At 40.2% G+C, this 18,609-nt stretch overlaps 1 protein-coding gene across 2 annotated transcripts; it reads left to right on the forward strand.

Moving 5' to 3' along the window:
* The first annotated feature begins 266 nt into the window (after window positions 1-266).
* Window positions 267-17,632, forward strand: LOC137296758 (uncharacterized). 2 transcript variants are annotated; one of them, XM_067828603.1, is made up of 8 exons: window positions 267-461; window positions 1,815-2,480; window positions 2,989-3,057; window positions 5,799-5,936; window positions 6,487-6,595; window positions 7,105-7,190; window positions 8,558-9,392; window positions 15,122-17,632. In XM_067828603.1, exons 1-8 carry the CDS (start codon window positions 423-425, stop codon window positions 15,166-15,168), a joined length of 1,989 nt encoding a protein of 662 aa, XP_067684704.1. In that variant the 5' UTR covers window positions 267-422; the 3' UTR covers window positions 15,169-17,632. The 2 variants fall into 2 exon arrangements, with proteins under 2 accessions (XP_067684704.1, XP_067684703.1); XM_067828602.1 differs by lacking the exon at window positions 15,122-17,632 and having other exon boundaries at window positions 285-461; window positions 8,558-10,869.
* Window positions 17,633-18,609: the final 977 nt, after the last annotated feature.

Here is an 18,609-nt window from a genome sequence, read left to right on the forward strand (position 1 = left end):
TTTTTTTGAGAATGTGCCTCTTCGGCTCTTCCAGCCACTATTTTGATACAAGATATCATTTAAACAGTCTTTTATCAAATAAGGTTTAAAATACCTGGACTTCACTTCATAAATTAAGTCACGAACGTTCAAACACGTGTTTGTAATGTACCTCTCGGAAGATTTGACAATTTAATAGTGAATTTTTAACTACCAGCGAGGCAAAACTGTGGAGGAAAGATTTTACGAGCGCTTTGTGTGTTAACAAGAAGACCACACAAACTGATGACGTAGTGATCAGTGTTGACGGTCCATGGCGGGTTTACGAAAGAGCAAAATTCGTGTCAGCAAGCGTCGTCAACTTCATATTACATTTCGTATCAATTAGTTGCTGCCTATGTTTGTGTTAACACGAGTGTTTACCATGAAATGATACAAAGAAGATGTTTGAAATACCTGACGACGATGACAACTTTTGGGAGGTAGGTTTACATATCGCTCGCCTGTGCAGATAAGACCCAAAACGGCAACACTCGACATCATGAAGATCATTTCGCCGTAAAACGTGGTGGAAAGTAAGCCATGACAGTGACGTATTTTCTTTTGGAAATCACGCTCTGTACTGGCTTCCGTGCTTAACATTGTGGTAATTTGAAGGAGCACTGGGCGGGGCATAGGGGACTGTGGAAGGTCACCAAACCTATTTCTGTGCGGAGGGGAGGGTCAAGCTCAGCCTCAAAGACTAACGCATAGTCCCTGAATATGTATCGTTTTGATAGTGACAGATGGACCCATTTAATTTGAAAGTGCGACCCATTGAGTCCAGAATCTAGACTTGCTTCATTTAGGGCTTTAGTTTAGCATTGGCAGTGCTTGGCATTAGGGACATGATGTGGTTCAGGGACTGTGAGTGTGAGACACAACTAGGGAGAGTCATAGAAACTAGCATTGTATCAGAGACGAGGGTGAGGAGATCCCTGTTGAAATGACGATATTGCACTTAGCCTTGTTGACGGAGCTAAGAGAATTCACTGCAAAATATATCTTGTCAATGATCATGCAGATACTTCAGGCCCCCCTAAGTAATTGTTGTAAATGTAAACAACCTCCAGGGGCATGACTTGTGACACTCTTCTGTAGTGACAGTCTTTTCCGAAAAAAATAAGCTATAGCTCCAACAACACCTCATACCTAAATGCATTCAACAAATTAAGGGTGGACAAAGATGGATAAGTATAAAAATGTAATAGCAGGAACTAAAAACAAAACTCACGGAGACGGGTGCTTCTTCGAACGATGCCATGTTTTGCTGCGTGAGTTTCCGTTCACGACCGACAAATCACGGATGTGAGCCGAAAAATCTCCGAGGACGGCCGAGTGTGTTTCAAGTATTACCAACATTGCTTCCGATATGGCCGATGTGTTTCAGTTATTACCGCTAAATTGCCGATATGGCTGCAATTGTTTCGCGACTGTCATATGTTATTATGTGTTCATGATCAGTTAACAAATAAACAAACAAACATCTTTTGCAAAATGTAATTGAATGGTGCATAAGTGAGATTACATCTTCACTACCCTTCACTGAAGATCTGAGTTAGAATTGGTCTTCAGTAACCCATGCTTCTGAGAGGCGACTAACAGGATTGGGAGGTCAGCCTCACTGACTTAGTTGACCCATGTCATCAGCTCCCAAATACGTACATCGATGCTTATGCTGTTGATCACTGGGTTCTATGGTCAAGAATCAGTTATTTACAGACTGTTTCTGGGAAATTGCTGAGTGCAGCGTTAAGCATTAAGCCAAAATTTCTTATTGCATGTTATGTCTTCAGAATCTCCCAATGGAAGATATCACGAACACCACAACAGGAAAAGTATGTGGTAGTGTGACAAATTCTACAACAAGTGGTCAAGGTCAGAAGAGGCAGTTGGAATGTGACTCAAATATATTGCATCCAGAATCATATTCCACTTCAAGTAAGAGACTGAGAATTAACACTTTCATCAAAAATGACAACCATTTGAAGTCAAGGTCAAATCAGAACCTATCTCAGACAAACCTGCACAATGCTGAGTCAAGTACTGACAACAGAGGACTACATCATGGTGCTAAGGAGACTTGCAGGACGGACTGTAACAGTAATAATACCTTTGGTAGAGAAGAGAATCTTAATGTAAAAAACAAAGTACTGAATAGAAACGCTGTGCCTGAAACAAGTATCATCACACAACGAGCTGAGTCTGGTCAAGGAGTAACCATTGTTGGGAATGACAGATTGACGAGTTCAGATACAGTTTCCAATCATGTATCACAGCAAGGGGTGTCTGGGCCTGGTGTAGCCAGTATAAGGAATGACATATCAATGAGTTCAACTACAATTTCCAATCATGTATCACCGCATGAAGTTGAGCCAGGAAGAAACAGAAGGAATGAAACAACACCCAAACAGCGTCACAAGAGAAAATTCCCTGGCCCTGCAGGCCTGTTGCCAAAGCTGGTAAGTCCTCATCCTGTAAGTCAGTCAAGTTGAAAGAATGCAAAGAGCAAAATTCTCTTGGGGTTGTCACTATATATCTCGTCACACTTCTGTGAGAAACAATATTGCATTTCTCTCATTGATGCTAACTATCTGCTCCAAGAGAGGCACATTTGATTCTCTCTGGAAAATATATGTGAAGATGACAATATAGAAGTTTGAACGAAATAATACAACATTCCATTAAATCGACTCCTGCTCCTTCTACTGACATTAATTCCAGTTGAACCTTACTCAGACAAAGTTGCCGATATCATTTCGTTATAGCTACTGACCTGGAACCAGTGAGTGGGCAAACAATGGAATATTATCATAGAAAATTTCATAATTTCACCACCTGTGTCCAGTGCCATATAAGATTTTACTCCATGATGCTCATTGTATACATTACTAGAGTCATGGTTGTAAAGTGTACCATAGTGTTGGTGCTTGTGAACATGATTATGATAAGTATGTTGACATGTTTCAGAGTCCCGGACAGAGTATTGCAAATGTCATCATCACTGGCATCGCCAGACAAAATCCCACAGAGTCGAAGGTATGTTACAGTGAGGATCTGAGCTCTGAATATTCTGCTAGATCGCCAGCACACATGTGGAAGTCACGTTGGCTGAGCGGGCTAGGCGGCTGACTTTGTGTGCTGGCGATTAGGTGCCTGACTCTGAGGGTGCAGGTTCGAATCCCAGGTGGGACTCAGCCCCGAAAAGTACTAGAATTTGTACTTTACTAAGAAAGTGAAATCCCAAATATGACATATCTTGAATAGTAAATGGTTGATGCTTTATCATGTTTATTCAACTAATGCCACTTTATTAATTTGATATATGAAGAAATATGCGGCAGGCATGAGGTTGGTATAGTGGTAAACGTTAAAGTGGTAAACATTTGTGAGTGACTCACACATGCATGTCTCATTGTCTGCACTCAATCACTAGACAGTGAACACAGTAATGCATACAAACACATCTCACCGATGATAATGTAGGACATAAAGCGTGAAAGCTCCACTTCTTCATTCATTTGATCTGCACGATATATTTTTCCTTATTCTGAGTCATGGCTTATTATGCATCCTTCTATGCGAAGATAGTGGAACATATGAAATCCCTTGAAGTTCCCTTCTAATTGAAGCGGACGTACAATACACTCACGGCACACAGCTCAGTTATCACCATGAAATCAGACTGACTGAAGTACCAGAATTGTTGGCCTTACTATGCTCATTCAAGCAGGAAGACCAACAACACAGATTTAAGGCTTCGGCTTGAGACTTGAATGTAGTCCTGCAGCACCTCAATAGTGATGTCTGCAAACCACTAGACAGGCCATCACTTGAATTATTGACACAGAAAATGCTGTGTCTACTCACCCTAGCAGCAGCAGCACCAATGTTAGAAATACATGGTCTGGACTTAAGTCACACACAATTTGACTCCAGTCATCGTGAGATAATACATCTAGGACTGAGATGGGATTTCATCACCAAAAATCAACTGCCTGGACAACCGGACAGACGATTCCACAACCTGTTATTATCTACTGTCCTCGGGCCACATGATACACAGGGTTTATCATTATGCCCAGTCAGAGTGTTGAAAGTATATCTCTAACGTACTAAGACTAGGAGACAACGTTTCAAGCACCTATTCATCCCAATATCTACTGAGACACCTACTTAAGTATCCCGCAACACTGTATCAGCATGGATAAGAGCCGTTATACTTGGCATCAACACTTGCTCTACATGGAAACTGCTCGCTATCAACTATAGTGGAGGGCTGCTTTTGGAAATCAAATAATGTGTTTGTCAATTACATCCCATGGAGGACATCACTTGCATTCACCAGTTTGGGCCACATGTGGTTGCACAACAATTAACGGTTCCTCGAAGACACAAGTTTCACTCACTCTTTTATCATTTGACTTGTAGAGACAAAAAGATGCTCTGCACATCTTGAACGGGTTAGCTTGAGTGATTATGACCCTCTGCTCGTAATGAAGATCCTTGTACTTGAAGAAAGGTTTGGTCTCGATTAGGAAATCTTGACATACAGTTGCATTAGACAATAGCAGGACACTAGGGGATCTGTATATCATCAAGTTCCAGTCAATGACTGCTTCAAGAGAAGACAAGTTCGACTGGATGTGATTCCCCCATCTCACTGATGAATATTGGAAGAACAGGACCAAACTTATATGGCAGTCAACAGAGTCCAGGCTGGCAAGATGAGGAAAAATGTGCAATTTTCTGAGTACAATTTATATTTTATACTTATCCTGACACATGGTGTAAAGCCCTTGCAACCGTCACTCACAGGCACACTGAATTCCCAGTAATTCTCGTGTCGGGCTTACGAGATTCAGAGAGAGTGGCAAGCAGGACTGGTCATGTGACTGTAAAGGCAGGATAGGGAGGCTTCCAGTGGGTGAGTGTATTGTTCATCCACTTCAGTTACAAGGGAACTTCTAGGGATTTCAAATGCATAATATTTAATAAGCCTTGAGTCAGGATAAGTATAAAATGTCCGTTGATAATATGATCAATATTGAATGCAACCATCCTTGACTCACAAGATAATGTATGCAATAATGCATTCAAACACATTTCAGTCACAAGATGATGTATTCAATAAATAATGCATGCAAGAATCTTTCATTCACAGATACTCAATAATGAATGAATGTATGCAAGCATCTTTCCCTAACTAGATAGTATATTGTACTCAATACTGAATGCAAGCACCCTTCACTCACAAGATAATGTACTCAATAATGCATGCAAGCATCTTTCCCTTACTAGATACTATACTGAATAATGAATGAATGAATGCATGCATGCAAACATCTTTCCCTCACTAGATAGTATACTCAATATTGAATGCAAGCACCCTTCACTCACAAGATAATGTACTCAATAATGCATGCAAGCATCTTTCCCTCACTAGATACTATACTGAATAATGAATGAATGCATGCAAACATCTTTCCCTCACTAGATAGTATACTCAATATTGAATACAAGCACCCTTCACTCACAAGATAATGTACTCAATAATGCATGCAAGCATCTTTCCCTCACTCGATACTATACTGAATAATGAATGCATGCATGCATGCAAACATCTTTCCCTCTCTAGATAATACACTCAACATTGAACACAAGCGCCGTCCACTCACAAGATAATGTACTCAATAATGCATGCAAGCTCCCATTACTCTTAAGGTAACAAATTCAGTAATGCATGCATACACACACACACTCTGTCGATGATGTTGCAGGATGATGGTGTCATCCTGTCTTCCCAGTCCTCAGACGATTTATTCAGTGACCAGCCCTGGTGCTCCCTGGTGGACGACCTGCAGCAGGAGTCACAGGACGTTCTCACCAAGTACTCCATTCTGTCCAGTCTGCAGAAGGTACTGGCCCATCTAGGATTTGAATCCACCCCTCAGGGTTAGGCACTTAATACACGTGGAAGTTGCAATGGCTGAGCAGGTTAGGCTGCTGGCTTCACATGCTGGTGATTAGGTGCCTGAGGGTGTGGGTTCGAATCCCGAATGAGACTCAACTGAAAAGAAGTATAGAGAAAGTGTAATCCCAAAAATAACACATTACGTTTAACCACTTCTTGAAATGGCTCTGTGTTATCAAAGTATGAAATGTATGCCAACCTCAATTCCAGTCGAGCTGTTGAAATGTTTGTTCATCAAACTGAAAACCCAGGTTCCTTTCCCCGCATGGGAACAATGTGTGAAGATGATTTCTGGTGTCCTAGAATATTGCTGAAAGCAACGTATAACTAAACTCACTCACTCACTCACTTAACATCTTTGCATTTGTGTATTGTCAACTAGTAATATGTATCTTGTTCGTATATTTACTTGGTTTATATCTATACAGATATTGTGAAATGAATAGGAATATTGAAGCATCAGGTCACAAAGAATTCATTTGTGGATTGTCTAGGCTGCCAAAAAAATGCTCCCTGAAGGCAAGGTGGCGCTGATGTTTGCAGTCCTAGAGAGTGTCGACATCCAGGGTCTTGACGCCAGTGTCACTCTTAAAGACAGAACAGGTGAGGAAGTCAGCATGTAGGTGCTGAGACTGTTCATAAAGTGATAATAGCACGACAAAGGTTTAAGTCTATATTAAAGAATGAGGTTATGATAGTTGTAGCACTATCATCACCTCGTGAAACAGGCCATCAAGTAATGTCACTGAGTGTGATTTCATTGTTTTCCACTACCTGCAACCAACTGAATAACAGTAATTAAGTAGCACATATTGTGTGTTCCATGTCTAGGGGTAAGTGCAGATTTACAGTCATGTGCATCACACTGACTAACCATCACCATATTAATTGTCTGTCTGTTTTCTGGTACATATGAATCCATGAAGTTGGACTTCTCAAAAACAAATCTGTGTAATATTGTGTTGATGTATCTGTAATTTATCCGCATGTGTATGACTTGTGGATCCAGAAGTGCTAGCAGATCCAAATTTTAATGTGTAACATTTTCCTTTGTGATGAAATCATAGAATTATTTTTTATCCAGCTTATATGGCGTTTTGAATTTTGTGTAGGCAAGATCTCTGGAACTGTTCACCGAGACGTTGTCAAGGAATTTGCTGCCGATCTCCAGCCTGGTGTGGCGCTGGTTCTCAAACAGGTGATGTTTAGATATCTTTCCTTGTGCAGGAGAACTTTACTATATGTTATGTTATAATAAAATTAAGAAGGATATAATTTCACAGCACTGAGTGACTTGCTGAAAGATCACCATAACATTTATGTTTGTGTGTGCATGCATGTGTGCATGCGCGCACACACACACAGACAACATTAATGACAGTGGTAGTGTTGGAATCGGTATGTTTTTAGTCCAGATACAAAAACAGATTTCGTAGGTGCACTCTTGAGGTTTTAATTGGAGAAAGCTCCACTGTGAAGGTGCTACATGAGAGGAGGATCGAGCACAAAGAGAAATCAGTTAATATTCTGGTACAGTCAGAAGCAGTTGGTCCGCAGATTGGAGGTTTTTAAAGGTTAGTATTTGACAAGCATCTGAAGAAAAGCAGGGGCAGTGTTGTGAAGAGACTGGTAAAATGGAGAATGAATCTTCAAGTCCTGGGGCAGTGGGGTAACCTAGTGGTTAAAGTGTTCGGTCGTCACGCTGAAGACCAAGGTTCAATTCCCCACATGTGTACAATGTGTGAAGCCCATTTTCTGGTGTACCCCGCTGTGATATTGCTGGAATATTGCTGAAAGCAGCGTAAATCTAAACTAAACTCACTCACTCACTCACTCACTCACTCAAGTCATTTCTCTCGAATTCTCGGCCAATGCAGTGACTTTGGGGGTTCTTAAAGTTATGATGGTTCTCACAGTGGTAGGTAAACTCTACCAACATCAGATTCTCCAAAAGTATGAAAAAGTCAGGCTGGGTACTGGCATTCAAGGTTTCACACGTTTCTGTGTGCACCTGCACCCCTTATGCTTCCCTGGACACAGTGATTGTGGGCTTAAGTCCAAGCTGCCCTGATGATGTTTTCATGTTTATCAGGACCATTCCCATGCTTGTAATTGTCATCAAAATAGTGACTATCAAAAACCTGGGTCACTACGCGCTTTATATATGTGGAAATCGTTTTTAGTCAATCAGCCAGTCAGTCAGCCAGTCAGTCAGTCAGTCAGTCAGGTAAGTTTGAGACTTCGGCAAGGGAGTTAACTGACTATTAAAGTTGATTTTTTGCTCTTCTTGAACACAACCATAAAGATCCAGGAAAGAACTGCTCTGCAGGAGCAAGAAGAGATAAGGATGGGGTGGTCAGACTGGCTTACTTTGTTCACACGTCATCATATCCCATTTGCATTGATCACTGGATTGACTGGTCCAGAATTTATTATTTACAGACCGCAGCCATGTAGCTATAGAATTGCTTTGTGCACAATTAAACAACAAACAGAAAATGCTCATAAAGCAAACTTTAATTTACTGCAAACATAATAAATAATAATAATAATAATTGTTTTCAGGTGAGTGTAGTCAGCCCAACATGCAGGACACATTACCTGAACATTACCTCAAAAAACATTGTCCATCTTTATCCACATCGAGCAACTACATTGCCGGACAAGGTTTGTGAATATCGAGCTTGTCTGAAAGACATCATCCAGTCAGCTAACATGATGGCACTGCAGCAACCAAGTACACCAAACTTGCACAGAGTGTCTCCTGAAAACAAAACTGTACCTAGAATGCAAGGAAGTGGCTGTTCCACACCTCAATGGTCAAGTGGACATGCCACGCCAGGGGGGACAACTCCATTCCGAACTCCATTGCATGGTCCTCCTATGAGACAGACCACCCCTTCTAGACAGTCATATGCTTCTCTAGTGAGTGTGAGTCATGGAGTTGGTGCTGTTAAGGGAAGACCGTGTGTAACTGCTAACAGTAATAGTGCTGGCTGTCCAAATAATCCAGTGACTCCAACGAGGAAATTTTCTTTTAAGAATGTCAATAAAAGTGTCACTGATTCACCAGGCCTTGGAGCAAGTCCTCAGTTAAGTCGGACAAAATCTGCTGTTAGTGATACGAGTCAAAGGAACTCTACACATGCTGGGTCTGTATTTCCCAACTGTAAGACTTCAGGCTCTGGCAATAGGGCATCTTGTTCAACGATGATGTCAAGTGGGACAGCTAACAACATCCACGACCCTGGTAGTGGGGTAGGTTCAGTTACATCTAAGACAGTGACAGCTCAAAATTCTTCTGTTCGAGGGAAGAAAAGTAATGGTTCCAATGGAGTTACCTCCCTTGGTGCTGTTGGCAACCCTGTGAAAGTGGATGGTTCTGATTTGTGGGGTGAAGGTAAGTATCCTTCAATGACCACAAACCAGTGTGTCTTTATGTACTATATATTGAATGCGTATTGTTCATTTGTTCATGGTGTCTTTTAGGTAAGATCTAGGGTTGGCTAAAATGGTCAACAATCAGAAATATCGTCGACAAATAAAATTACTAATGACTACCAACATGAAAATTGTGTCATCAGTGTTGTACATTAACTTTTTATGGTAAAACAAAAGTTTTCCTTTCTAACACAAAATTCAAGTTTAGGACTTCATTCATGGTCTGTATGGTAACCTAGTGGTTATAGTGTTCACTTGTCACCTGGAAACATGGGTTTCTATTTCTGGTGTCCCCCGCAGTTGCTTGAATATTGCTAAGCTCAGAGCAAAACCATACTCACTCACCAGTTGCGCAGATCAATTCTCATGATGATTGTCACTGGATTTTCTGATCCAGACTTGTTTATTGACAGACCCAGTGTTCAAAATTAACTTTTTTTAGCTTGTAGTGCTTGAATTTTTTACAGTTAATCATGTTTATGTTGTTAATATCTGTATGTTGCATCATACATGCATTGTGCTAACTCTGCAACATTTTCAGAAATTAATGCATCTTACTGAGGTTACTGCTGTTTAATCTTAATAATGTGGAAACAACAAATGATTTTTGCCTTCATTATTGCTTTTGTTAATGTTTGTCCCCTGCCACAACATGGAACATGGGACTATGTATTCAGCGTCATGTGTGCGTATGTACGTACTTATGTTCCGATTCTTGTTAACGCAGTATCTCATTTGGTGTACCCAATATCTTCAAAATTGTTGACAGCCTACATTGGGGGATTACGTAGACACCATTCAGTTTGGATGGCCTTGACCTTATTTTCAAGGTCACCATCACCCTTTGGCCACTTTCCAGGTTCTTGTTACTGCGATATCTCATGAACTATTCTACCCAATATCTTCAAATTTCAAAGCCTACATTGGGGGATTACGCAGACACAAGTCAGTTTTGGTGACCTTGAACCTATTTTCAAGGTCAGTGTTATTAGTATTTTATTGTTCTTTAGCAGCGGGGGACATTGCCATATTTGTAGCAAATACTTGTTTTTTCAAAATAAACTGCTGATACATTTTAGCATATGAAAATCAATACAGGTGACGTGTTAAATTAGTGGTGGCTTTTTGTGGAAACTTGCAAGAATTTACTGAGAGTGACACTCTGATGTTTTGATAAGGACCCGTAGCAGCTGTTGACATGGAGAGAATTCTAAGACATGTTTATCATGTTTACATTGCAAGCTTCTGAATCATGTGCATATATTGACTGCCCCAGCCTGCCCATGTAACTCATTCCCTTATTGCGACACATTCTGTTACTAAACACCATAGAGGGAAAACCTCCCTGAATTTGAAGAAAATAGATTTGGCATTTTTCTGTTATCATTCAAGAATTCTGTCACATTATCATGATTATGGACAAATGAAAATGCAAAGTTTGTCATTTTTCTTCACTTGATCCACACAATAATGACTGCCACAGCAAGTGCAAGGGTACTGCCACAGTACCAGGTGAGCAAGTGTAGGGACCTGTCTTCCTTTGATTTTCACTCCTACCTGTGTAGATGTGAGAGGAGGAATAGTTGCAGACGGTTTAAATCAAGGTCCCCAAAAAGTGGTCCACTGTCTGTCTGGAAGCCTGAGAGATGTGTCATCTTCCATGCCAAAGTACAGCTACTGCTAAAGCACCGCCATCTGTTCCTATTTGGATGAGGCTTCGACTGCTTTCCTTAAAGATGATTTAATGCCGAGAGGTTCATCCAGGCAAATGTTCCTGGTTGTTGTAGCATCCCTAAAATCCTCTGTTGCTGCTGGAGAGTGAATGAGTGAGTGAGTTTAGTTTTACGCCGCACTCAGCAATATTGCTACTGGAGATAAAAGTTTTGTCATATCATTGGAGACTGCAACAACTACACAGGCTGATGTCTATGATGACAAGCATAAATGTTCTCGATCTGCAATAGTGGAACCTATGCATCAGCAGACTGCAGAAGATCAAACATTAGAAATGATCTTCATTCCCTTTAGTTATCTTAACGCTCAAAGGGACAGAACTTTTGACCACAGATCATCCAGCTTAGAGTATCATTACTCAAGAGACAAGGAGCCTACTCACCGATCATGTAGATGCTCCCATCATGACTTCACTGTGAGACAGGAAAATAAAGATTGTGATCATGGAACCCCTTGATGATCCCCTTATGTTGAGAACAGACTTGGAAATAGAGATCGAGGTCAGAATTCTCAAAGGTTGTCCAACAAAAAGGATCAGAGGAATCTTTTTTGTCCTTATTGATTGTCCTTCACAAATCTTGGAAAGTGGAAGTCTCAACGACTTTCCACCCACCAAGAGGATTTCAGATGGTCGTTTCGCTTGGAACAGGATCAGTGTTCACCATACAGATTGTTAGAGACACCTTTTACACACAAAGAACACGACAGCCCTAGAGTCAGTTACCAATACTATCGCCAGGACCAGCATCAAAGGCACAACGAGCCTTCTACAGTCTGCCTCACAGAATCCGAAGGATCATACATTTCATTATCACAACTGAATGATCCTACCAAGGTAGGTTTCAGGTTTCAATTGTCTCATCTATCTTCCCACAAAATACAATCTCAAGTCTCACCTGTATAATGAAAGAACATTGCAGGATCGAAGGCTATTTCCAAAAAAATCTATCCTCTTGACTGATATCACTCCTACTGCTAGATCACTCTCCACAATGAACATCTGGAGTCAAATCTGTATGCATAGCAAAGGATGAAGATGGACTTAAGAATCAGAAAGTCTACTCCAAGAATACCAGCATCCTTGGGTTGGACCTCAGTGGCTTTTCTGGACTAGATGTGTAGACTCTCATACTTTTCATTCATCATCATCATGGTTAAATGCACCACTTTGACTTCACCCTTTTGATCTGCCATTCTGTCAACTTTGGAAGTGAACACCATTGCTGTTGTGTATTCCTACATCCACTGTTAGATGAAGAGGAGATCTTATTTCCCCTTGGAAGGCTAATTAATGGTTCAACTGTAACAGCATCTCAAGTTCCTCTTTGCCATCCAGATCCACTCATGGCGGATGTCCTTGTATTGATCATGTTGATACAGATCTCTGTTGAATGGCATGGACCAACCTGGAGGACCAATAGTGCCTCAGGAATAACTTTTTATATACTCAGTTCAATTATATTCAGCTGCTGAGAATGTAATTTTGCATGTGGCAGAGGAAAGAAGACCAGAAATAAAAAATCTAACAAATGAAGATTGGTGAATCAGCATGGCTCACTGAGACCTCTACCATGTGACAGTACAGACCTTCACTTTGTACAGACATCCACTTTGTACAGACATACATAGCAGAAGGTTACTCACTACCTGTATTAGCAATGCCTTCACTTACCTCAACTAAGTGGACCCGGGACAATTTTGTCAGCCATGGGAAGTACAGTACTGGGTCTACAGCATTGCTAAGTCCCAATTTCAGTTTCCAGCCTTTGGTTGCTGCAATAATCAAATGTTTGCAAAGGAGTTTCCTCAATACCATTGTCCCAACATATTCTTTCATCAATGCTTCAATAAACAGTATTTGCAGCATTACTGAAGATTTGGTCAGCGGACACACAATATCTTCACATGAGCAATTCTAGCTGTTGAGTGAGTGAGCACTCAGCAATATTCCAGCTATATGGCGGCTGTCTGTAAATAATCGAGTCTGGACCAGACAATCCAGTGATCAGCAACATGAGCATCGATCTGCGCAATTGGGAACCGATGACATGTGCCAACCAAGTCAGCGAGTCTGACCACCCGATCCAGTTAGTCGCCTCTTAGGACAAGCTGAGTCGCCTTTTATGGCAAGCATGGGTTACTGAAGGCCTATTCTACCCCGGGACCTTCACGGGTCTCTAGCTGTTAAACGTGGCCCACAAATTCTGATAGCATGTCAACTGATAATGTCCCAATGCTTTGTGAAATTATGGCAAATGTTCTCTCTCGCTTCCTGATCACTCATCCCCAGTGGAGTTGGTTGCAACTTAACCCTCTAGCTCTGATGAATCACCATGATATGGTATCTTGCAGCAGTTGTTACTGGAGCATGTACATGGTGAAATAATGTGAACTCTAGACTCTCATCATCTTGTTTCTTCTGCTGTTATGTACCTAGTCAACTCATCTATGATTACTTTGGTAATTGTTCAACATCATCGAACTGTAAGACTGTCAGGAATGTGCAAAATTGGTATCTCAAGACCAAGACATTGTTATGGATATGAAGATATTGCTAGAATATTGCTAAAAGCGGCATAAAACTAAACTCTCACTCACTGCTTGTTGTGACGTCAACAGCTGATAGTGCTCTAGAAGCAAAAAATAGACACAGTGCTCCCTTACCTTGCATCAGGAAATGTATTGTGGATCGGACTGTTCAGGTATCATACTTGCCAGAACTAAATGTCCAAGCATGGATTATAGGTTGTAATCTAGTCTCACCTATTTCATGATCATGTGGTTGTTTTAAGACAAAAGTGATGACAGAAATATTAGGTCTATGGTGTCTTAGGATATTGTTCAATCTTGATCCAATCATATCCAATCATGAGTTTTCTTGATAGTGTGATATTCTAGACCTGATCTGGAATCAGCTTCCTCATGGCTTTCAAAAAATGCACAATGAGAATTAGAGTGAGGTTGGGGATTTTGTTCTTCACATCTTGAGCACTTTGCAGTGAATTGTGTTTTTATGCATTCTTTTCCCACACACTGCAGAATCATACCCTTCTATCCCAATTTCGCTGTACTCAAGCTTTACGCTTTGAAAGAGTGAGGGAGCTGAGTTTTATGCAACTTTTACCAATATCCCAGAAATATCACCAGAAATGGGGTTCACACATTGTGCTGATGTGGGTAATCAAACCCGGGCCTTCGACATGATGAGCAAACGGTTTATCTGCTAGGCAACTCACCACCCCAACTTCAAAAGAGAATAAGTTGCAGAACCAGGCCAAAGAGACTGTAGGCACATTTGATTCAGGAACTTACTTAGTTTCCAGTATGTTTTAAGCTGAAAACAGTTCTGGCTGAGTTTCTAATCAGGGATCACAAAAAGAAAATACATTGGTTGAGAATGGGATATATACTAATGAATGCACAGTTTATTGTAATTTTCATGCTAAATTTTATGACAAAGACATTTGCAACACCTTTCATAAAACCAATCCGAAGACTTACAATGGTAGTGCCTGTACTGAAACAATAGCTTGTTGTAGTTATGGTGCTAAGATCTTAGTAGGACAGCACTGCAAACAAGTTTTATTTGATTTGTTTTGAATGAAGATTGCATGATTTCTGTAAAACTAAGTTAAGTACTTATTTATGTAATATACATGTCAGACATTAGTTTGGGACATTTTAGAAATCATGAGGGCCGAAGGGTCCAAGTGCCTTGGTCCTGGCCTTATGTTAAAAGGTAACGATTAAGACAGATCATAAGCCCAAAACCACTCAGTTTTCATTGCTGATTTTGATGTCCACTGTTGATGTCCCGCGCGAAAATGTAAATGTTGTTTCTTCCTTTTTGGTTTAGGTGATTGGATGGCCTTCCTGCTGAAGTGTGAAACCTCACTCACTCACTCACTCACTCACTCACTCACTCACTCACTCATTTTGTCTTTTGTCTTTCAGACTTGAGTGATGAACTTCTGTCCCAGCTGTCAGAGGAAATGTTCTGATGTACACAAAGGAAGGATCACCCATTTATTAAACACGTTGCCATTACCTTTGGTGATAAAACACAGCCATTCGCCAGCCAGCTCCTGATCAGTGGAAAATGAAACTGCAATCCTGCTCAAATCAGATCTTAGTTCTCACTTCCACTTACAGGGCCTTCTACAACATACATCATGGATCACCTTCCTTTGACCAAATCAAAGCTATCCTCACTGGTCCAGCCTGCTGAAAGTACTTGTCAGCATTGTAGCACTTTCGTCTGATCAGTTTCCAAATTGTTAAGTGATGTTTTTGAAGGCTTAGTCAAAGTGAGTGTCATAAAACGTTTCTGATTGGAGATCTACATGAGTTTGAAAGGTCAGGAAAGTCAGCGTTATGACTGTCTTCTTTTTCTCTATTCATATGTGAACTACAAAAAGCAGTTGTGTGTTTGATTGATTAGTCTGAATAGATATCTGGAAACTTCAAATTTATCACATTTTGTCCTGGAAACTGAATTTCCCAGATTTTTAGAATCTAATTCTTTACTCTGTCATCAAACATACACCTTTGAATACATACAGTGTGCAAGTAGTTTCCAGGTTTTGCTAACCTGAGCAATAAATTACAAAAATAGATGAGGCATGACACAGGTTTCATCATTAAATATATACATTAAATACTTTTTTATCAGGCCATAATCTTGCATGATCTTTAAGTGTACCAAGGAGAGAGAGTGATATATTTACAAAATGACCCTATGAAAATTTATTACCTTGTGACTGGGGAGAGTTACTGGTCCAACTGGATTTTCACTTGCTGCTGGCTTGCGACCCAGTGACCATTTCATGCTCTGATATGTCATGCATCTGTTACATATTCACTTGAGAAGAAAGCAGTGTTAAAATTTTATCTGAATCCTGACTGACTTGTGAACATGATTAAATGATTTAGAGTACTTCTAGCACAAATTGCTGATGTTTACTCAGACCTTTGTAGCATGTTGATGTCACAGCTTGGATCAATCAATAACACAATTACTTGTCTCTGTCGGTGAATGGATTTTACAGGGCTCCAGTAATTACGTATACAGTATGTTAAATTAGTTTTAAAACAATTTTGCAACTTTCAGCATGGGCTGATCCCTGCATTATTGCAGTAAAATCTGTCTCAGAAGTTGAAAAAAAGTATAACTTATAGGTCACACGTTTTATTTGGGATTGCACTTTCTCAATAGAGTTTCAAGTACTTTTGTTGGGTTGAGTCTCATCCGTAATTTGGCCACCACACCTTTACAGTCAGGCACCTAATTTGTTAGCACACAAAGTCAGCTGCCTATTTTACTGCTGGATATAGAAAGAAACTGTATTTTTTAGTTTATCTCTACAGTCTATGTAGTTGATATGTGAAAGTGTGAAATATCTGTTAAAATATGTTCTACCTAAGTACACTTCCAGTGGTAGGGAGATGTGATATTGTATTACAAGGGCACTTTTCAAATGCACATTTTAAAATTAGACTTAGCATCTTTATAAGTGATAGCTGTGATAATAATAGTAATAACTTTCATGCTGAAACTATTAAGGATGTAGCTACCATGGAGTGTCACAATCACTGTAAAGAGAGACGGGTAGGAGGGGTTATCTCAAAAGTGAAACCAGGACATGTGGAGCAGCCGATGGTTGAGGTCGGGCTGGGCGACAGAGATATCAGGTATGATATGATAATCTGTTGTCACCCTGGGGCTCCTTTTCAGTTTAAATGGGTTCGTTACCGTCACAATTATGTATCTTCAGAGACTAAGCATTGGCTTATGGTCACCAGTATTCCATGATTGTGAGTTCCTCAAATCAGGACCTGCAGTGAGGGTTGATGTGGTTGAAATCATGTCCCGACTATCTTGGTAGACGTTCATCATAACTCCCACTTGTTTTCTTGGCCCAGACTTAATTATCAACACTGGGATTGGGTGGAATATTTCTGAATGGGTAATAGAACTAGTTAAACAATATTCATTCATTTTTTGCATGTTTTAGCATAGTCTGAATACTTTTCCTATCTCATTTTGGGGGTTAAGTCTTTCTTACGTCAATGAAAGCAATGAATTACGATTTTTTTTAAATGGAAAGTAATTATATGATGTTTAGTTATTGCCATATAACAGTACTCTGTTTGAAATAATGTACTGAAGAGCATGTTGAGTTTGATGACATGTTGAATTTTGCTTGTCATCCTTTAAAATTCAAAATATATATGTTATATTCTGATTCCAAATGTGCACCGCAAACTAAGCATGATTGTTATTTTTGTATCCAGTTAAATTGTGCTCAGCATCACTCGTCTGAGGTGTTACCAAACACATTCATGTTTGATCAGGTGCTTGATGTTGACATTCATGTCCATTATTTTGATTAGGTAGAGTTACTTCCTCTATGTATATTACATGCTTGAATAATCTGTGTTACAAATAAACCCAATATGTCCAAACACAGTTGGTGATGAATGAGTTCCCACAAATATCTCCACATATTATATATAAATTATTCTGATAGGGCAAATTATATCTTCTCCTTTGGATTTAACTCATTTTGGTGAAAAGGAGTGAGGTTTAGATCATGCAGCGCTCAGCAATATTACAGCTGCATGTATATGGCGGCAGTCTGTAAATAATCAAATCTGGACCAGAGAATCCAGTGATCAACTGCATGAACATTGATCTACGCAGTTGGGATACGATTACATGCCAACCCAGTGAGCAAGTCTGACCACCCGATCCCGTCAGTCGCCTCTTACGACAAGCATGGCTTACAAGCAAGATCAGTTCTAACCCAGACCATCATGGGTTGGTGAAAACATGAGAGTTGAGTTTTAATCTCCATTGAACATTTTTTTCACTTAGCTGAGCAAATATAAATATGGAGTTGACTGACAATTCATCATAAACTGTTTGATGCCGTGAGACTGGAACTGCTGAGGATTGAATATATGGCCCAGTGGACTGTGTGTGTGTCTGCCTGCCTGCCTGCCTGCCTGAGAACATTCTCGATAATCTCAGGGGTTCCAAAATTGAGTTGTGATTGGTACACTCAACTTCCCAGCATAGACACTTATTGGATAAAAAGCCAACCAAGGGAGGTAATAAAATCATCAGGCCGAGCTGTAGATTCATCCATGGCATAGTGCAGAGTTATCGAACATTTACCCTGGAGATTATCAAGAATGGCCAGAGAAGGGAATGGATCCTGAATCATCACAAATCATGATAGGTGTTGTTTCTCTGCTGGTACAATACTCTTTTCAACTTCAGTATACTGCAGTGGCTATTCTTAGTAAAATTCATTAATTCCTGGTGTCTCAGAGAGCTTGCACAATGAAAGCAGCATATTTTTTCACTAGTGCACACATGTATGTGCAGTCACACTGAATCTCATTTCACCTCTCATGTTGAATTATTTGATGGGCAT

This window comes from Haliotis asinina, chromosome 9 (genome assembly GCF_037392515.1).
Source record: "Haliotis asinina isolate JCU_RB_2024 chromosome 9, JCU_Hal_asi_v2, whole genome shotgun sequence".
In the NCBI taxonomy this organism is placed as follows: Eukaryota; Metazoa; Mollusca; class Gastropoda; order Lepetellida; family Haliotidae; genus Haliotis; species Haliotis asinina.

Excerpts from the sequence above, each read along its gene's own strand:
- LOC137296758 (XM_067828602.1), top strand. The coding sequence starts at position 423 with ATGTTTGAAATACCTGACGACGATGACAACTTTTGGGAG. Across the intron at positions 462-1,814 it reads ACGATGACAACTTTTGGGAG|AATCTCCCAATGGAAGATAT; the intron begins GTAGGTTTACAT and ends TTATGTCTTCAG. Across the intron at positions 6,596-7,104 it reads CACTCTTAAAGACAGAACAG|GCAAGATCTCTGGAACTGTT; the intron begins GTGAGGAAGTCA and ends AATTTTGTGTAG.